General features: G+C 42.1%; 1 protein-coding gene across 1 annotated transcript in view; it reads right to left on the bottom strand.

Annotated features, from left to right (window-relative positions):
- MAD1L1 (MAD1 mitotic arrest deficient like 1) overlaps positions 1–18,874 on the bottom strand; it is a 350,530-nt gene that overhangs the window by 204,969 nt on the left and 126,687 nt on the right. The window contains exon 12 of the mRNA XM_008633475.2: positions 1,797–1,937. Coding sequence (XP_008631697.1) covers positions 1,797–1,937 — 141 coding nt within the window. The remainder of the gene's footprint in view (positions 1–1,796; positions 1,938–18,874) is intronic.

The raw sequence follows: 18,874 nt of genomic DNA, 5'->3' as shown, positions 1-18,874 counted from the left end.
AGCTGATTCCAGCTGCTGCTCCTGATGATGAAGCACCAGGGGTCCTGCCTGTACCTCAATTTCCCTTTCCAGTTTCCCAATTTTTACTAGAACAACACGCTTTCCCCCAAAATTTCAAAACAGATGGGATTCAGCAGCCAACACTGCAGTCAGAAAGGCAAACACAATCAAGCTGAAGTGTAAAATTTTACTTTGTGAGGAAACTATCAGGTCTTTGAATCCTGCTTCTAGCAAAGTCTTTGAAAGGCTTAGAGGTTGACATCACACACAACAAACCTCCAGAGAACACAGCTCCTTTCTGAAATTTTCCATGTAGCCCTTAATCCATATCCATGAAAATAAACTTAGAATTTGTTCCCTATAAATAATTAAAGGAGTATAACCAAATTGTTCCCATACTCTTCCATGCTTTCATCTGAAGAAGAAAAGATAATTTACTATTGCCTGAAGACAGCACACCTGACATATTCAAGGAAACAATTCAGAAAATCTCCCTGCAACAACCTAGAGCCACTGTTGGGAGCAACTAAGGAAGCAGGATAAAATAGCCACCTATCCCTTTATGTCAGCATCATTTAATCCTGCTCTGTCTGCTGGGAAGCAATACAATGTTCAAAAGACAAAATAGACAAACATTCCAAGGCAGATGAATTCAGGCAAATTTCCATTTTATCTGGTGTTACCAGCTAACTTCTTTACCAGCTTGCCCAAAACTTTGCAGAATTCATTTTCTGCGAAACAGCAATGAAATGGATCTGCACCAGGACACTGATCTACACCACATTGTGCTGTTCTAAGGATTTAAAGATCACTGGAGCCAGTACTGCCTGAAGTAAGTCCCCATCTCCCAACACAAGGAAAGAGCATTTTTAAAGATGCCAGAAACAGCAGTTTTGTGCAGAGTGAGACAACTCTATGGCTTGAGCATGAACCCAAGGAGCAATTTCTACCAGTCTACTCCAGTTGAGTTATAGCATCTAAATTGACATGATAAGGGAATTAGACATGAAGAAAAACTCACATACTTATAACTATTGTAAAGCCTAATGTAATAAAACTGCCAAGCTTTAAGGACACAGACATATTCAAAGTATTTCAACTCATCACCACAAAGCCCATTCCACTAAGAACAACAGAAGGGAGGAACAATTTGGCTGATGCAGGTTAACATTTAGCTCACCACAGTCACATTTCAGATTCCAAATTTTCAAAAAGAGAACTAAAGATAATATAAGAATGCCTTTAAGAGATACTTCTACCTTTGGACAGAATGGTTTTCTTTCTTAGAGAAAACCTAGTAAAAAGCACTTAATAGTGACCAGAAATCTGGGGTTTTCAGGCCTAACGTCAAGAAGTGAAGAATTTACAGCAAACACATACTTTACTTCTTCAACCCTTAAGTAAAGCTGTTGTAGACACAAGTGGCTTACTCTGTACAGAAGAGCCTTGATTACACATGTGATAGAGTGAATCCCTTTCACTACACCACAGAAGACCCCACACCCGCTACCCCTTCACTTCCCCTTAACCACAACCCTTTCACCACAGGGAGTGGTTGTCCCTCCAGCCATGCAGTGCAGCACAGCACACTCAGCACACCCAAAGATGATTATTCTTGGCTTCTGCCAGCTTCAGCTGCAGAACAATAACTCTTGGCTCTTATTGATCCTGGAATTTCGAAGCACGAACATCGCAAATCTGGCTTCTGCAAGAGCAGATCCCATCACCAGGCAATTCAATCTTGGAGGTCTCAACTCCTTCACCCCTGGGGTTAGAGCAGGATGCTGCTTTATTACCTCCATCTCGGTGTTGTGAGCATGCAGCTTCTGCACCATGTCCTCGGCCTCGCGCATGCGCCGGCTCAGCTGCGGCGAGTGCTCTGCCGGGGTCAGCTCGCTGTCATACGACTCCAGGATGGCCCGCATTCCATCGCGCTCCTGCCAGGAACAACAGCAAAAACTTTCAGGGATAAAGCCTCTAAATGCCCTCCCTGCCAGGAACAACAGCAAAAGCTTTTAGGGATAAAGCCCCTGGCCACGCTCCGAGGAGAACTTTCTACATTTTTGCCCACTCTTCTTTTACGCGGCAACTCAACTCTGAGGGATGTACACTCATCATCTTCACATCAGCATCAAGGCACAGACGGACACACAGTTCTAATACGCCGCTCCAGCTGCGGCGAGTGCTCTGCCGGGGTCAGCTCGCTGTCATACGACTCCAGGATGGCCCGCATTCCATCGCGCTCCTGCCAGGAACAACAGCAAAAACTTTCAGGGATAAAGCCTCTAAATGCCCTCCCTGCCAGGAACAACAGCAAAAGCTTTTAGGGATAAAGCCCCTGGCCACGCTCCGAGGAGAACTTTCTACATTTTTGCCCACTCTTCTTTTACGCGGCAACTCAACTCTGAGGGATGTACACTCATCATCTTCACATCAGCATCAAGGCACAGACGGACACACAGTTCTAATAAAATAAATGTTGCTGCTGTGAAGACTGAAAAATTAGACTGTCTTGTGTCTATAAAACCCCATACCCTTTGCAGGAAAGCAATATGCAGACACTCTAACAAGCAGATGGCAACTGAAAACAGAGCCTGCCTAGAGACACTCTTCTAATTCAACATGGCTGAATGGGTTTCCTCAGCAAAATATTTAGTGTTGTACTTGACATTTTTCCTGCCAGAGTCTCAGCAAAGAAAGAACAGAATTGTCACAACAGAAATGAAACAGATTTGACATCGAACAAAGTGGCTGAGAGCAAATATCCTCAAAATGGTATCTGACTTATCACTTGTTAGATGCTGCAACACTCAGTGCTTGTAACAAACATTTTTTCAGAGGTTAATGTCTGGCAGACTGTGTTTGGCTCACTTCTCTATCTGCTGGCAATTATAACCAGGCATTTGCAGAGAAAGACAAACAGAAGGATCCTTCTCCCCTCCCTGAGAACGGCTTCTCAACTATAAGGCTTGGGCTCAGAGCTAAATGTAAAACTTTTTGTGTGGGGTCCTGGCTGAAGTATTCCTAATGCTTTCCCAGCTTCAGACAGCACCTAATGCCTCCCTCCAAGGCACTGATGGAGAAGAAGAATGGGGACAAAAGGAAAATTTCAAGAAGTCAGGTGTGTTTAAGGAGGTTACTGGTTACACTGCAATATGCACACAGGGATACAAAGGTTATCTCCTCGTTCCAAACCTAAAGGCCAAATACTGAATGTGGATAGCAAGTGTCCATGTGGCAAGGGAAGGAACATTGAAATTCAAGGTGTGACAGCAAGACTGGGGGCACTGCCAGAGGTACAGTGTGTTCAGAGCATGTCATGGACTGAAAGGTCAGCCAAGATAGTTGGGTTGGTCAGCAGGTAAAAGGACGCCAAGACCAAAGGACAGCCTGGGGCTACAGGAACTGGCTTAATAAAATTATAAAGAAAGACAGGTTTTAACATAAATAGTACCAGCAGCTATTACCAGCTCCTAGCCCAGATTTGACTGAAGAGAAATATACTTTTCCAGGGAAACAGTTTTGCCATAGTTTAGAATTGTTCATCTGACAGACATGTGAAAGGAAATCCACGTTACTGAAAAAGAAAACCCAAATGCAGCCACACCTGCCTTGTGATGAACTTGTTTAGCAGAGAGGCAGCAGGACAGGATCTCTCCATCCTCCTCTTCCCCCTCCAGCACCCACAGCATCACCCAGTCTGCCCAGCACACACTCCATAAGGCAAACTGCTTTTGCTCAGGAGATGAATTCCATTCCCCATTTACAGCCAAATCACTTTCTAGAGCACAGAAGAGAACATAATGACAGCATTTAGTGAAGGTATTGGTTTGAGCTTTGCATGTTGTTGCAATTAGATTTGCAATTACAGCATCCTCTCTCCTTCTCTGCTCTCCAAGCTGCTCCGCTGTCCTCATTTTCTCCTAAGCATCTTTCATCCATGTGATAACTTACCACTGCTATGTTTCTCCATTACAGCAGGGGCAGTCCCAAAATCCTTGGTGTTTTTTCAAAAGCAAACAGGACCCCTGGCAACTCCCACCACACTTGGCTTCCAATTAATTGCTGAACATGAGGTCATTTGAGTCATCCCCATCAAGATCCCAGCAGCTCCCTGGGCTGTTGAGCTGCAAGGAGGACAAACTCCAGCTTTCATGTGAGCATGGGAAAACTGCATGGGAGCACAACCAACCCTACAGGCTGCCTTTTCCCCTAAAATCAACTACAGCCCTTGCCCTTCAAAGCATCTCTCTGAAATGAAGAGTAAACTTCTCAAGAAAAATCACACATGGTAAACACAGCAGAAGCTGTATTATAAAAAAAAAAAAAAAAAAAAAAAAAAAAGGTGCTGAAAAGCTGAACTAAAGGGTGGCACAATTAAACACTTGATCCTGGAGTTTACTTATCCTCTTTAATTATTTCTAAGTATTAATACTGTTAGTGAAATCAATTCTCAGCTTCCAACAAGTGGTCCCCAGCTCCATTTTTTAAATTTCTCCCCATCAAGAGCACTTATTGAAAGCTTTTTCCCCGCTCCTAAAGATCTTGTTAGTTTGGCAGGAAACAGAAGTTCTTGTTGAAAAGTCCTCTGTCTAAAAAGATTCTCTAAAATGTAATCCTAATTTAGTAATTGCTGCAGTATTTCCTCATTCTTCACGACCCATCAAAATCCTCCCAAGGCATTTTCAGATGCCCTTTCTAACCTTATTCTAATACAGCTGCTTTGCTGCTTCCTATCTGGAGAGTATTCATCAGAATTACTAAAAAGCAGTTCCTCTGGGAATTTCCAAAATTTACCCAGCACAGGGTAAACCTCTGCTAACTCACCATGGCCCTACCCTGGCACAATTCCAGGTGCTCTTCACCTTAACCAGTTTTAAGTCAACACCCGAACAGAGATGCAGCTCATTCCAAACATGCCCTAAATGCAGAATAATAATCTTGATGTTCATTATAAACATAGGAAATTAATGCCCTACAGCAAACCCTGGTGCTGCAGCTTGCAGCTGTGTTTGAGGAGATGTAAGTTTGAAAAAGAGGAAGGATAGTGATTTTTTTCAAAGGTTGAACCGTTTCCCTTCCTTCTGCCAGCACCAGCCCATTCATCAAATAAATATTCCTCCTACTATTGCATAAGTAACTAAGAAGAAAACACATTTTATAATTTTAACCAGAAACTAGAGCTAATCTCTTGGAAATGTGCTATGGGAAAGAACAGGATGGCACCTCTGCAAAATGCCACCCCTAAGATGAAGCTTCTCCCCATTCCTCCCACCAGCTCCTCTACTCCCTCTGTGTAAAACCAAAACTTGACCTGGCTGACAAGCATCTTGAAGCTCAAAGAAAGTCCCTTTCTGCAGCCTTCACACTTCAGAGTGGTTTAGAAACATTAAGTGGGCTCGTTCAGGATTTGTGGTTTAATTTTAGGGAAAGGCCTGAGAAGGGCTCACGTAAGCACCATCATCACCATCACTGCAGCCACCACCACCCAAGTCACTACAGCACTGCACATCACAGGGGCAGCCCACAGATACCTGCAACTGAGGAGCACCAGAGCCTGGGTATGGGAAGCAACTGAACAGTAAAACATAGCCAAAAAACCATAAAAAGGTGTCTGACCTTATACACATACATATAAGTTCAGGCCCTTCTACTGCTGCTGCTCGTTAGCCCCTCTTCAAACACACACACCCCCCATTCACCACAGACTTTCTAATTAGTTGAAGAAAAGAAAAATCAATAAGAAAGAAATTAAAGTTACAAATCTAACTGAAGTCAGTCACACACCCAGGGAAAATGTGTTCCTGGGGTAAAGTTTATCTAGTGTCATAATTTTATTGAAATCCTATATCTTCCTATTGACTTTTATCCTTTCAAGCTGGATGCCAGAGTTATCATTATTAGAGTCTCAGTGTTGCTCGCAGGGCTGAGGTTTGAGGTGGCTTTTTTATTTTTTTTCCTTTTATAAACAAGCTGTAATTGTCTGGTTTATTGATCAATAAATCTTTCAACTGCCTCTCTTCACCCGCTCCTGTTCTGGTGGGTCTCCTGCACCGTTCTCTGCAAGAAAATATAGGGCTGTTGTTTTTTAAAGAACAGATTGTTTTGTCATTAGCAATGAGAGAGTGGGAATTGTGCCGGTCAGTTCCAATAATGGCTTTTTAATGACAGAGTCTAGTCACAGTAAAATCTGCTTTATTTCCACACGAGTGAACTCTGACTATTAATACACAGCCCAACGGCACAGCTCGCTTGCTCTCTCACTTCTGCACGGGTTAGAGCCTGGCAGAGGAGACCGACTCTGTACAGTGGAATCAGAATGATATTTCCCACTTGGAGCTTTTTTGATGGCACAGAAATATTCCAAGTATTACATCAGCTTTTTGTTCAATTAATGATAATTTTTGGGAATGTTAATAGGCTGCTTCATTATCAGAAATCAGTGGCAAGATTTCTTCCCCCCCCTTCATCTCCAGACTCCTAAATCCAAATTAGTAATAATAAGGGAAAATTTCAAGACTGAAGAAAGATATGGAGCTTCAATATCAAACAGATGCTATTTGCAATCAGGTATAATTTAGCTAACTCTTTCTTGTAAAAACACAAATAAAAGAGAGAGAGGACTGTGTAACACAGGTCTGGGCTTTCTTGCTTTAAACTCATATATAGAAAAAGGGAGATGGTAAGTGGGGCTTGACCAGATGTTTAACATCAGTAAAATTAGTGGGAGGCACAGAAATACAAACCAAAATATGCTTAGAAATAACTGAAGAATACTTAAATCTATTAGACTGTGTCAGGACCTATTGACAAAATACATTCTTAGGTTACTTAATAAAATTAATCACATTAATCTCTTGTCCATGAGCAAATATCCTTGAGGAACTCACAAATGGCAAGACAGCAACTGAAAATAGGACAGAGGAACAGACCCAACCTTTTAAAAGAAGGATGGAGGAGAAGATACAGACTCTGGCAATTATAAATCACTTCAATATTTTGGTATCTCATAAAATACTTGAAAAAAACATTAACAATCAAATTGCAAGCAGCTAAGAAGAATTAAGGACAAGAAACAATCAACTGAGCCTTAATATGAATAATATCAAAACAGTCTAATGTCCTTCTTTGACAAGTAAATTGTCTACTGAATAAAGGCAAATAATAAACGCGATAAATCTTAACTCCAGTGATGTGTTTATCAAAGAAGAGAATTACAATTCAACAACATCTCTGTAATTTGGAGGAATGAGTTTGCATCAGGGTGATGAAAATCACGGAAACAAAGCACACAGTGTCGTGTGGCAGCAGAGCCACCAGGCACCATGAACAGGCTGCAGCATCAGGGGGAATCTGCCTCTTTCCCAGAGCTCCCTGTTTGCACCCTCCTTATGGGAAACACATGCAGCCCTCTTCAGGCTCAGCAGGATGCAGGGAGATGCCCTGTACCCCACAGAAAAGCATTAACCAGGGAATGTGAACAGGGATGCTGACATCTAACAGGTTCTGCCCCAGTCTGAGGGCTGGAGGGATTGATAAGGGACTGATAAACTGTTCAGCCCTACTTTAGGAATAAAGCTGTGTTCAAGTCCTATTGCTTTATGGAAAGCGTAGGGGAAAAAGCAACAACCAAGTGACAGCAAAATGCAGGAAGCACCAGGCCTGCAGGGAGAGCTGGGGCTAAAGACACATTGGGTCAGACTTTGCTCTTATGGGAGCCACATCCCTCAGCTCCCTCTTGGAGCACTGCTAATTGGCACAAGAGCTGATGGACTCTTCCAGAACGAAAAGCCCAAGAGTTCTCAGCTAACAAAACCAGCAACAGTTAAGTTACCAGAAACTTCTCAACCCCTCCTTGCCTTCAGCAGCATCTATGATCACCAGAAGGAAAATGGTTCCCCTTCCTCTTACCACCCTCATCTTCCATACAAATCATCTTTAAACCAAAATTTTCTACTCCCAAGCCTACAAATAGCTTCCTTCTCAGCTGCAGCCATTTCCCAACATTTCTCTCCGTGGCTGACCTATTTTCACATTACTTTGCTAATCAGAACTGACTGCAGACACATATGTATACACACACCATTGACCTTCTACTCAAGACCTCAATTAAAACACCATTTACAAAAAAAAGCCTGTTAACTTCATAAAAATAAAAACATCCAGCAGATTTCTCTACCCTTGCACTGACAAGACCATTGAGAAACATTTTTTAAAATATCCTTAATTCTCAAATGTGACTGTCTATATATCAACCCTCTGCTTGTGTTTTTGCCCCTCAAGCCAATATAAAGCTACTGCAGGAATCTAAAGATGGATTTAACCTATAAAGAAGCCTTTCAGATGTGCTGTGCCCTACAACTAAGGCTTCTCCGAGAAAAATAAAATATTCCTTCTTTTGAAGTCTAAGCACCTCCATCCATGCCTAACAGGAATAGGCTGGGAGAGGTCAGAAAGGCTGATGGGCACAACCACAGGCACACAGCAAACCAGGAATCCCTGTCTGTCCCATCATCTCTCTGCAAGGGATGGTTTTCATCTGTTTTCTAACACTCTCATAACAGAGCCATTTTCTTGCTCAGAAAGTCAGGTTACCATTCAAGTTGAACAGCAACTTTCTTCCCAGGGCTGGAAGCCTGGAGAAAGCAGCCACCCAGAGAAACTGTGGTGGGAAGAGGACACAATCAGGCAGAGAACACGAGAGAGATGATCAAATACTCATTTTACGTGCCAGAACAAGGCATTCAGAGACACTCCTAGCTTCTCAGCCGTCCATTCTTAAATTTTGGAGAAACTCTGCAATCCCATTGCTCTCCTGGCCAACATTCAGCTGGCAGCTTTAAATGTACTCCTACAAATACCTGTGTATATCTTACATGCTCTTGTATTCCATAGGTTTTCCTCCTGATTTATAGCCCTCCCTTTCTAGCTCTTGTCCCTCTCCTCCAACACCTCTCTGCAGGGAGCTCAGCTTGCCTTATATCCTGGCAATGGACCAGAGCAAATAAATCCACTGTGACTCCTTTAATCCATCTCTGATAAATTTCCTGCTTACTATCTTCTGGAAAATTGTGCGTGGTCTCTGAAAGCCCCATTTTGCTTACAGCACATCCATATGCCAGCTGACAAGCAATCATACAACTGACACTGCAACAAATTAAATATTATCTGACTAAAATACCCCTGGGGTCCTCTTGCTTCACAGTGAGTTTAACATGTTTAGTTATGTTTCTTAGCCTCCTGCTGCTGTGAAATAATTGTATGATTTTTTCTTCATTTAGCTGCCCTCTACTGGAACACTCACTGCTGCCTGTCTCCAGAGTGAGCCTGCTTTTCTGTCCCAGTGTGTTTGTCATCTCTTCAGTCCAAAAAAACCCACGTTTTCCTACCATTTCTCACAGTCCCATTTGCTCAGGCAGTGGCAATCTTGTGTGTGAAGCTGCCTTATTCACCTGCCTCAGCACAGGGTCACTCACCATCTGACACTATGTGAAAAACAGTAATTTCTTTTTAAAAAACACCCAAAAAACCTTCAACATACCTTCTTCAACCTAGCCACTAGATTACCATCACTGCCAGAGGGAAAGCATACAGCTGACAAGGAAATGGATTCATCCTTACTTACTGGCAATACAAAGCTAAAGTGTTATTCACCTACTCAAAAAAAAGCGAAGAATCAAAAATAAGATACAGAAGAAAGTTTTTGTGATGGTGTACCGGTTTGGCCAAATTTAGAAATATATCCTCTGAGAGAAGGCACAACCACCCCTCCCCCACCAGGTTCGGGAAAAAAAATTTCTGGGCATAGGCAGCGATATGGGATACACATCATAATGTCACCCCAAGACAGATGGGTACATGAGATTTTTATGCTGCCAGTCTTGGCAGTGCATAAAAATTCACCCCATGTTCATTCCTTACCCTCAGATTTCTTTTCCCTCTTGTCTACTAAGTAACCCAGATACTGGCCTCTAAAGCTCTTAACAGCCAGTTTCCTGCAGTTTCAACCACTTAAATATCATTAACTTGGGAGAAAAGTAAACTGAATTGTGCTCAAAGCCCATGCTATTATCTCTGCAAGAATGAGGAGGAATGGCCCCACCACCTGGGCTCTGCTCCTGGGGTATTTGGGCTGAGACAGAACTGCAACAGGGGGAAAAGCTCTCACATCACATTTTGAGGGGACCAAAAAAAAAACAAAAAAAAAAAAAATCAGACCGAAGTTCATCGTTAAATATCATTAACTTGGGAGAAAAGTAAACTGAATTGTGCTCAAAGCCCATGCTATTATCTCTGCAAGAATGAGGAGGAATGGCCCCACCACCTGGGCTCTGCTCCTGGGGTATTTGGGCTGAGACAGAACTGCAACAGGGGGAAAAGCTCTCACATCACATTTTGAGGGGACCAAAAAAAAAACAAAAAAAAAAAATCAGACCGAAGTTCATCGAATCCACATCACATTCCATTGAACTCAAAAGTAATTCCTTGATCCCCTCATGATGTGTCAACAACTCCAGAAATATGCCAGCTGTGGCTTTTTGAAGAAGGCAAAGAAAAAGGGATTTAAGGTGATGCTTCAGAATATACATCACCTGACTGCTTTATTAGAAAATATTAATAATTTCCCATACTTTACTTAATTCATAAAACATTCCCTCTACTGCCTGCAGGGTATAAAAGATCAGTGATTCCAATCAGAGTTTCACAAAGTATACATCAAGTTATCTCCCAGGTCACCCATAGCATATCTGCATTCTCTCTATAAAGGATTCTCATGGCAGAGGGGACACAGCTCTTGGCCCTTGCAGCCCAGCAGTTCCTCCTTCAGAGAGCACACCAGGCAGAGAAGACTGAACTAAGCCTGGAATCTGGCCCCGTGTGCACCTTCCATACTGCATAAACCACCTATAAAGCAAAAGAATACTCAAGTATATTCTTCTTGAAACAGTAATAACCATAAAGGGTCATTTCACACCCAAACCATGCTCCCAGCAATGAAACTGGCCAGATTATTTAATCACACCCAGTGATTTATCCAGGGCAAAGCAATGATAAGCCTTTACTTTAAACTAAAATTCTATGCTTTCCTTGCATGAGGTCAAAACTGATTTTACATCATATATGTTTCCCATTACCTACATGATGAGGGTTCCATATTTTAACTTGTACCCTTTGAAAATATGAAAGATTATTTTAACACTACTGTCTTATAAAAGATGGAAACTGCACCAAGCAACACCTCTTGGGCTGTTTTTAATATCAGTTTATTCTCTCACCCAGAGCACAGCTCAGCCCACACCCACGGAAGATGTCTCATTAGCTTGATCAGGAATCACCTTCAGCGATTGCTCTCAGGCAGCAAGTGAGCACCATGAAGCTGGGCTGATCTTTAACCTTGTGACCTGCACTTCTGAAAGAGTTTTCTGCATTTGAAAAGGAAAATGTGCCACCTCAGTGCTCAGGACTGCAGCTTGTGAGCAGAGGTTTGCCATATGCTGGCCCTTAAATCCCATATAAACCTCAGGGCAGGCTGGCAGAGGAGCCTATAACCCACCCTTCTGTCTGGGATCCTGCTCCTCTTGAGACCCTGACGTGGTCAAGAACAAAACTGGATGTTTAAGAAGCAATTACAAAGACCACTTCAGGCAGGTACTTTACCAAAATTCCAGCTGCACCTTCACCTTGGGCTTGTCAACTCCAGAAACATGACACCTAATAAATACATTTGATAAACAGGCTCCCAGTGAAAACTCCTCCAGATACTTTTATTGATCATATAAATATCCAGGCTTTCTGAACCCTGAGAAACACCTGACCTTGCCAGTTTTATGGCGGAAATTAATCCCATTACTTTTTTCATTGCTTGAAAATGCATTTTCTTTTATCAGTTTTTAATTTGCCACCTTTCAGCTCCATTGAATATCTTTGTTGTTGCCTTGCACAGACAGGGAGAACAACTCGCAAACAACTTCTCTAAACCATTCATTCATTAGACTCTGTGCTTTCAAATTGTCACCTCTTCTTCAACAGCTTTTTAAGGTAAACAAGTCCAATCATCAGTTTTCCAGCTTGACTGCTTTCCCAGTCTTTCACACTCTCATCACCCATGTCTGACTGCTGCTCTCATTCCGCAGCATCTTTGGCTGAACTGGGTTGATGAGGAATAAGTGAAGAGAAACAGTGAAGATACAAAGTCCTGGGTGCCTTCCCCACCTCTCTGTGAGTAACAGGGGCGTCCTCACCCACTCCTGGCAGGGTCACAGCTACAGGACAAGATGCTCTCCCAAAAGCTGCTGAGCCAGGGGATGCCAAAAAAACCAGCAGAAACCTCCTCCATAACCCCCCCTCAACCACAGCAGGAGAGAACAAAAGAGAAGAGGATGCATCTCTACACCTGAGACAGAACCTCCAGTTCCTGTGATAAGAGCCCACACGTACAAATTTCCTCAAATTTAAACATTTCAGAACTGAAACTTTCACTTTAAAATAGCCTACTAGTTAGTAGAGTGAATTTTAACACTAGCTGCCACTCAGTGAACACCTTCCCTTTAGTATCACTAGGCACTGTAAAATTAATTCAGACAAAATGCCATTGCTTTCTTTTCTTCCTCTCCACTGTCTCTGCAATATTAAGTCAACAAACTCTTTCCTCAGAACTGCACTGACATCAAGAATGTTATGCTCAAACCATTAGACAAAATGTGAAGCACTGAAGTCATGCTTCATTAAAAACATGTGGAAAAATCAGTTTACCAGCAGAAAAACATTATTTAGGAAAATATTCATTATACACATCTGAAAAACAATTATGATTAAATGTATGACACCAAAACATTCATCAGCTGTTAATTAATATTTGACCACAATATTTGCATTTTCAACAAAACTACATTTCAACAAGGAACAGAAACACACTAACAAAACATCTCCTTCATTGCAAACTAAACCCTTTGGTTTGTTTTCCTAGTAATGAGCTGCCACATTTTGGAGAATGAAACAGACCATCAGCTTTTCTACTTCTGGGCACAGCTTCAAAGTGTACAGAATATGGTATAATCACTGAAATAGCTGGCAAACAAGAGACAGAGAGAAAAAGTCCCTCCCTGCCATGTAACATGCTGGTCAGTAGCAAACAGTTAATGATGGTTATCCTACTTCCATACTGCAACACATCCGCGCAAAACTTTCTGGATAATTTTAAGGGACTTTAGTTGAATTTTCGCCTTTGCTGTGTTCCACCTACCAGAAAGACAATCTAAGGACGCCCAACCCACCATAGGCAGAATTAAAGAATTTTGAGTTGGCAATCAAATCCTCAAGAAAACAAAAAGGTGAGAACAGACCCTTTTGCACAGCAATATTTAAGCACACAACACTCATTGCTACATTTGTCCCATCTCTGGAAAAATGTCCATTGTGATGTGCCAGGAAATACTATCAGAACAATTTTTCTAATTCTAAGTAAGTTAAAAGTCTAAAGTAAAGTCACATATCCGTTGCTATATTTGGTTCTTCTGCTTCCATTTGGAAAATACCACTATATTATTTTAAAAAATGCCTTTCAATAAACTTGGCACTCTCCTGACTTGGTACAATCTTTCTCAAATACACCTTTATCTTACCAGCCAGTGCTGTATGGGATGATGCCATTTTCAATGGAGTCTATTATCAGCACTAGGCAGACTCAGACTTGCACAACAGTTGAGGTCTGAAAGCTGCTCAAGATATTGTCCCTCCCCCAGCCTCCCCAGCTCTCCTGGTTTCCCCTTCTCTCCAGAAGCATATTCCCTGGAATTCTTCCAGGCAGGTTCATGAACAGATCAGACTCCCCTCTCCAGAAGACCAGGGCTGTGATCCTGCTATTGGCCTTGTTTCCTTCTCTCTGGAGTAATTTTCAATTATTTAACAGCATCCTTAAAATCCACTTTAGACTGTTTATAAAAACCCTCACAATCACCATAAAATCATTTGAATTGATTTGAATTTGGTGATGAAGGGAAGACAAAAGATAACAGGAACAGGTCACACAGCTGGAATTTCTGACCACCTGACAATCTCTCCCCCTCAACTTAGTCCAAAAAGCTGTTCCTATCTCATTTGCAACTATTACTTTTTAGACTTGTCCTTATTATTTCACCTTCAATAACAACATTTGTGAGCTTTACCATGTTCAAAGACAGCAGGACAACTGCATTGTTGTCAGTGCAGATCCAGAGATGCTGCCCATGGTTACTAACTCTCTTCAGCTTGTTGAGGGTAAAGAAGCACCCAAGAAGCAGCAAGTGATAAGTTTCTTCCTGTCTCCCTGTGCACATCAAGGATGCTAAACACACACACAAACAAAATCAACAAGCAAGGTTATGCAAAAGAACCCCTGTTCAAAATACCTGCCTCAAGTCCGTGGGAGAAGTAGTAAAAATTTTACAGCATATGTCAAGTCTTTTCAACTTTTTCTCTGAATCAAATCAGTTACTAATGAAACAGTTTATGATTAATACTCACTTAAGTCAAGGAGAAAATTGGGGAAAAGCTATCAGCTGAACACGAGCAAATCACATCAGCTCCAGATATACATAATGAAAGGAGCACATGCAAAGAAAATACGGTTGCTGTATCTTTAGAAGTCTTCAGATTCTGAACAGGCTGTTAAAACAGTGTGATCACCACATAAGATCCTCTAGTGGCATTTCTGTGACACAGTGAAGAAGGTACAAGCAGCTGATGTCCCTGTGAAGTACAGATTTACCTTCTGATGATGGATCTTCTGATGGTCTTAACACCTGAAGCCTCACCAAGGTTTGTATCTTACTGAGCACCTGCACAGAGTTCCATTCAGGGAAATACTGATCCCATCCACCTCAGGCTGCTTGACAAGACCAGGCTGGCTCACAGGCTCTGTCATTTGGATTCCCCCTAAGCCCAAGGAGCAGGACACCGAGGTCATGAAGGGAGGAGAGGGCAAAGCACAGTTCATCCATCCTGTCTGTGCTCGGAGCTGCTGGGGCAGCGCCCTGGAAGCACGAACAGAACACAAAGTACCTGCTAGAAATGATCTCTACACCTGTAAGCACAATTCTTGGCAAAAATTTATCACCTTTTCCTCCAGAGCAGTCTTGTACATATTTGAAGATATGTTTCTCTGCAGTATTCACTAGTGTAATTCTTCACTTTTTCCTCTTACTTTTTACCGTTTCAGTAGATGGTTAATAAATACCATTTCTCTCCAACAACTGAGAGGAACCACTCTAGCATCTCTCTCAGTTATCCAGAGCTGACTGCAAGGAGAGCCAGGAATAAATGAGATGGGGAATAAGGACAAGAAATCACTTTGTAATTGAAAACTCAGGGCCAGCCACCAAGCAAAATGCAGAAGACTCACAGAGCCACACTAAAAATCAAAGCAGAGAAGAAATGTCTGTGGTCTTTGATTAATATTCTGTATTTGCACATCCAACAGGTTACCCCATATACCTAATTTTAACAGCAATCCCTAAAAGCTTTGAATTTAAAAACAAATGTACTAATTGAAAACCCTTCCTCACCAAGCCTGTGGCACAGCTTGTACAAGGACCTGTTCCTCCAGAGGGCACTGAATGGAAACTGTAGTTGTATTTAGGTTTTGGATATGTGAGAAGGGAAGGAAAAAATACTGTCAGATCAATGTGTTTGAAAGAGGATGACATGAAAAGAATAAATAGGTTGAAAAGTAGAGAGCTCTGAAGTTTTCATCTCAAAAGAAAAAAAACACCCCAACTTTACACAAAATTTTAAAAAACTTCTGAGGAACACAAGCAAATGAAGGAATTAATCTCCAGCTGAAGTCTGCGTGCTTCTAAAAGAAGGTACCTATTCAATCATCTTTTTCTTAATCAACAGTTTAATACTATAAACAGAAAAGCAGCAGCATGACAAATGAAGTTTTTAGAGAGAGCTTCTCCCTGCCTCCTCCTGTGGCACCAAAAGGCAAACAGCTGCTCGCTCTGCCTCGCACGCCTCGTCCTCACACTGGCACACTAATGGGTTTTCTGACAAGGCAAACTCTAATATTAGACACTGCTCTTATTAGCTCAGATCAGAGGGTGCTGTTAAACCCTGCAGGTACCACACTCTGCCGAGGTTGCTCTCTTTATTTCACAAATCATGTGTAATTGCCTCTCTAATATCACCCACTGAATTGAGTTGAACACAGTCATTCTTCTCCAAATTCAACATTCATGCACTTCAAAACACATATATTTCATTCTTAAAGAATACTTTTTAACAATATAAATACTTCAAAAGCTTAGAATTGAAGTTATTAGACAATTTACCCCACTGATACCAACAGCAAAGAGACACACAAAGGCAACTCCTCCCATGCTCCAAACAGCAATTGCTTTTTCACTCACCACATGAAGAAACAAGGGGTCTCTGAAGTGGTTTTAAACCCTTATGTTTCAATGAACAGCGTGTGATGGATATGGCTGTTATTTGCAACGCCATAGGAGCGCGTTATAAATAAGCCGGTGTTATTTATAAGCAGCATGTTGTTCTGCACACCAGAGCAGCCCCAGAGGCACAGCATCCCACGGCAAGCTGGCTGAGAGGAAAGGTTTTATGGAATGTTTGCACAGGCTTGGGCACATGGGTGATCTCTGTCAGGGGCTGCTGGAGCCTGGCAGGAACCACGGATACCTGGGAGGGCATCGTCCAAACAGCGAGACCCTCACGGGGCAGTAAAAGAGATGGCAAACGAGCAGGAGCTGGGGTGAATTCTGCATTCAACATTAAGGAAATTTCTGTGGTCTCTGCTGTGCCTGACAGCAGACCATTTTAAACAGACCCAGAAATGACAGCCTGTCTGTGCTGGGGGTGGTTAACACCAGCATGAAGCGCTTGCTCAGCGTGGACTGAGAGGGGAGGACAGTTACTCATCAACTAATGCTTACTTACACACCACTCTCCCACCAAGCTTGCTAACAGTCTGGCATGCTAATGGACAGTAAGGAATTTTTTTTTCCCCTCCCTCTTCTCATCTTCAGTCTTAGCCGCTATGTTGGAACCAATTTAATTACTGCTAAATCATCTCCAACAACGCACGCCAAGCTTGGCCCTGTATTTCTTCAAGAGGTGTGATTTTATCCCTTAGTTTCTCCTGCTTTTTCACTTATTTGCTTTTTAAACAGAAGAGATTACTGCCAAGATATGGTGTGAGTTTCATATTTCCCTACCATTTACAGATGACATTAGTCTCTTCCTTGCTCATTCCTACTGAAACAATGCTGTCTCCTGGCACGTCAACTTTAAAAAGCAAATGCAATTGAAGTTATCACCATGCAGCTCACAAAGAGAGATACCTGCATGATATAATTGATTCCTCTTCTGATCTCACCGGTTAACAAAAATAATTGAATTTGGTACCCTTTTTAACACACTCACATATTCTTTCACAGTTCCGAGTTGAACATCCTCCCTGCTTTTGTCCTTGGTCTCATTTTCAAAAACTTTTATCTTTAGTTTGCCAATCTAGCACAAGCAAGAGACTCTCCAGTCTGGGGAAAACTGGAGCACAGACAATTAAGGCAGAAGAGAAGCAGAAGGAAAAATGCAGTATAATATATGCAAATGCAGATGTCTTACAAGGACACTGTTATAAGTATATATAACTTGTTCATGAAGCTCTTCCACTTGGTGCAGGGCTACCTTTAGGTTTTTATGCTGCACTTTTTAGCAGTTAATCCTAAAGCAGCCTCTTTGGGGAGTTCAGCATCTCCATCTCCTTGGAGGGGAAACTGGTGCCCCCAAGATGAAGTGGTTGTGGTCATTCGCCAGTTTAGAACTGGGCTAAAACACAGACCTCTGAAGTCTCTCTGGGGATCTTCTCAGTGATTAGGTCATTCTTATCAAAACAAATCAACAAAATGTGCACCAGCTCTGTAGGAAAGGATCACTGGCACTGTGCAGCCACTTCTGAGGTGCTGCCTCTCCTAAAGTCACACAGAGAAGAGCAAAACCAGAAGGAAACAGTAAAAAGAAGCAGAGATAGTAACAAGTATGAACATTCCCAAAGCATTCCTGTTGCATGTGCTCCAAATTCTTGACATTCAGAAGTCATGAAAGATGGCAGGAGATCTCATTCCTGTCTGGTTTTGCAGAAGAAATAATCAATACCCACCAGAGTCAACCAAAATGTGGCTTCGAATGCTAGGAGTAAAAGGGGAAATCCATAGGTGCTGCTTTGTCCCACTATGAGGAGATCATCCCATCATCTCCATGCCTCTGGAGATGAAAATTAACAGCTCTATCTGTAGCCACTGATACTTCATCCTGTCTCTCATGTGAGCAAAGGAACTCAGAAGGAAAGCTTCTCATTTTCTTCTCGAGTCAGCTTTCTGCTGATGGAGCTTCAGAAACATTTTCAAACCAGTTCCAAGCAAAGAAGACCAGAGCATTTAGTTTGGGAAGGGGAAAAGCACAAGTCACAAACCCAGCAATGACTTCCAGCAGCATAAAGCCAAAAACTTCCCTGTATCTCCATTTCACACACAGGTGAGGAGAGAAGGCACTCCTGATGTCACAGCCACAAAAAAGCCCCATCCTTCAGCAAAACCAGGGCTGCATTCACAGGATAACTTCGCTGAGCTGCTGAATTTATATGCAGTAACAGAACCATGTAAGGATCAAATAAAATTAATTCTGTCTAATAACAAATTAATTGTCCATGCCAACCCCTAATGTCTCCATCATCAAATGAATTTCCATGTTATTTACCCACCACAACTTCCCATGGGGAAGGAGGAAGACAGCTGCTCAGATTAAAGAGCAAAATGGAAGAGCCTCCTAGACAAAGAATCTTTTCATTTTCTAAATGATTGCTCTACTCCAAAATGTCTTA

The sequence above is a fragment of the Corvus brachyrhynchos genome, unplaced genomic scaffold, assembly GCF_000691975.1.
Source record: "Corvus brachyrhynchos isolate BGI_N302 unplaced genomic scaffold, ASM69197v1 scaffold5, whole genome shotgun sequence".
Taxonomy (NCBI): Eukaryota; Metazoa; Chordata; class Aves; order Passeriformes; family Corvidae; genus Corvus; species Corvus brachyrhynchos.
The sequence above is the reverse complement of the archived record's forward strand: the minus strand, read 5'-3'. Positions and strand labels throughout refer to the sequence as shown.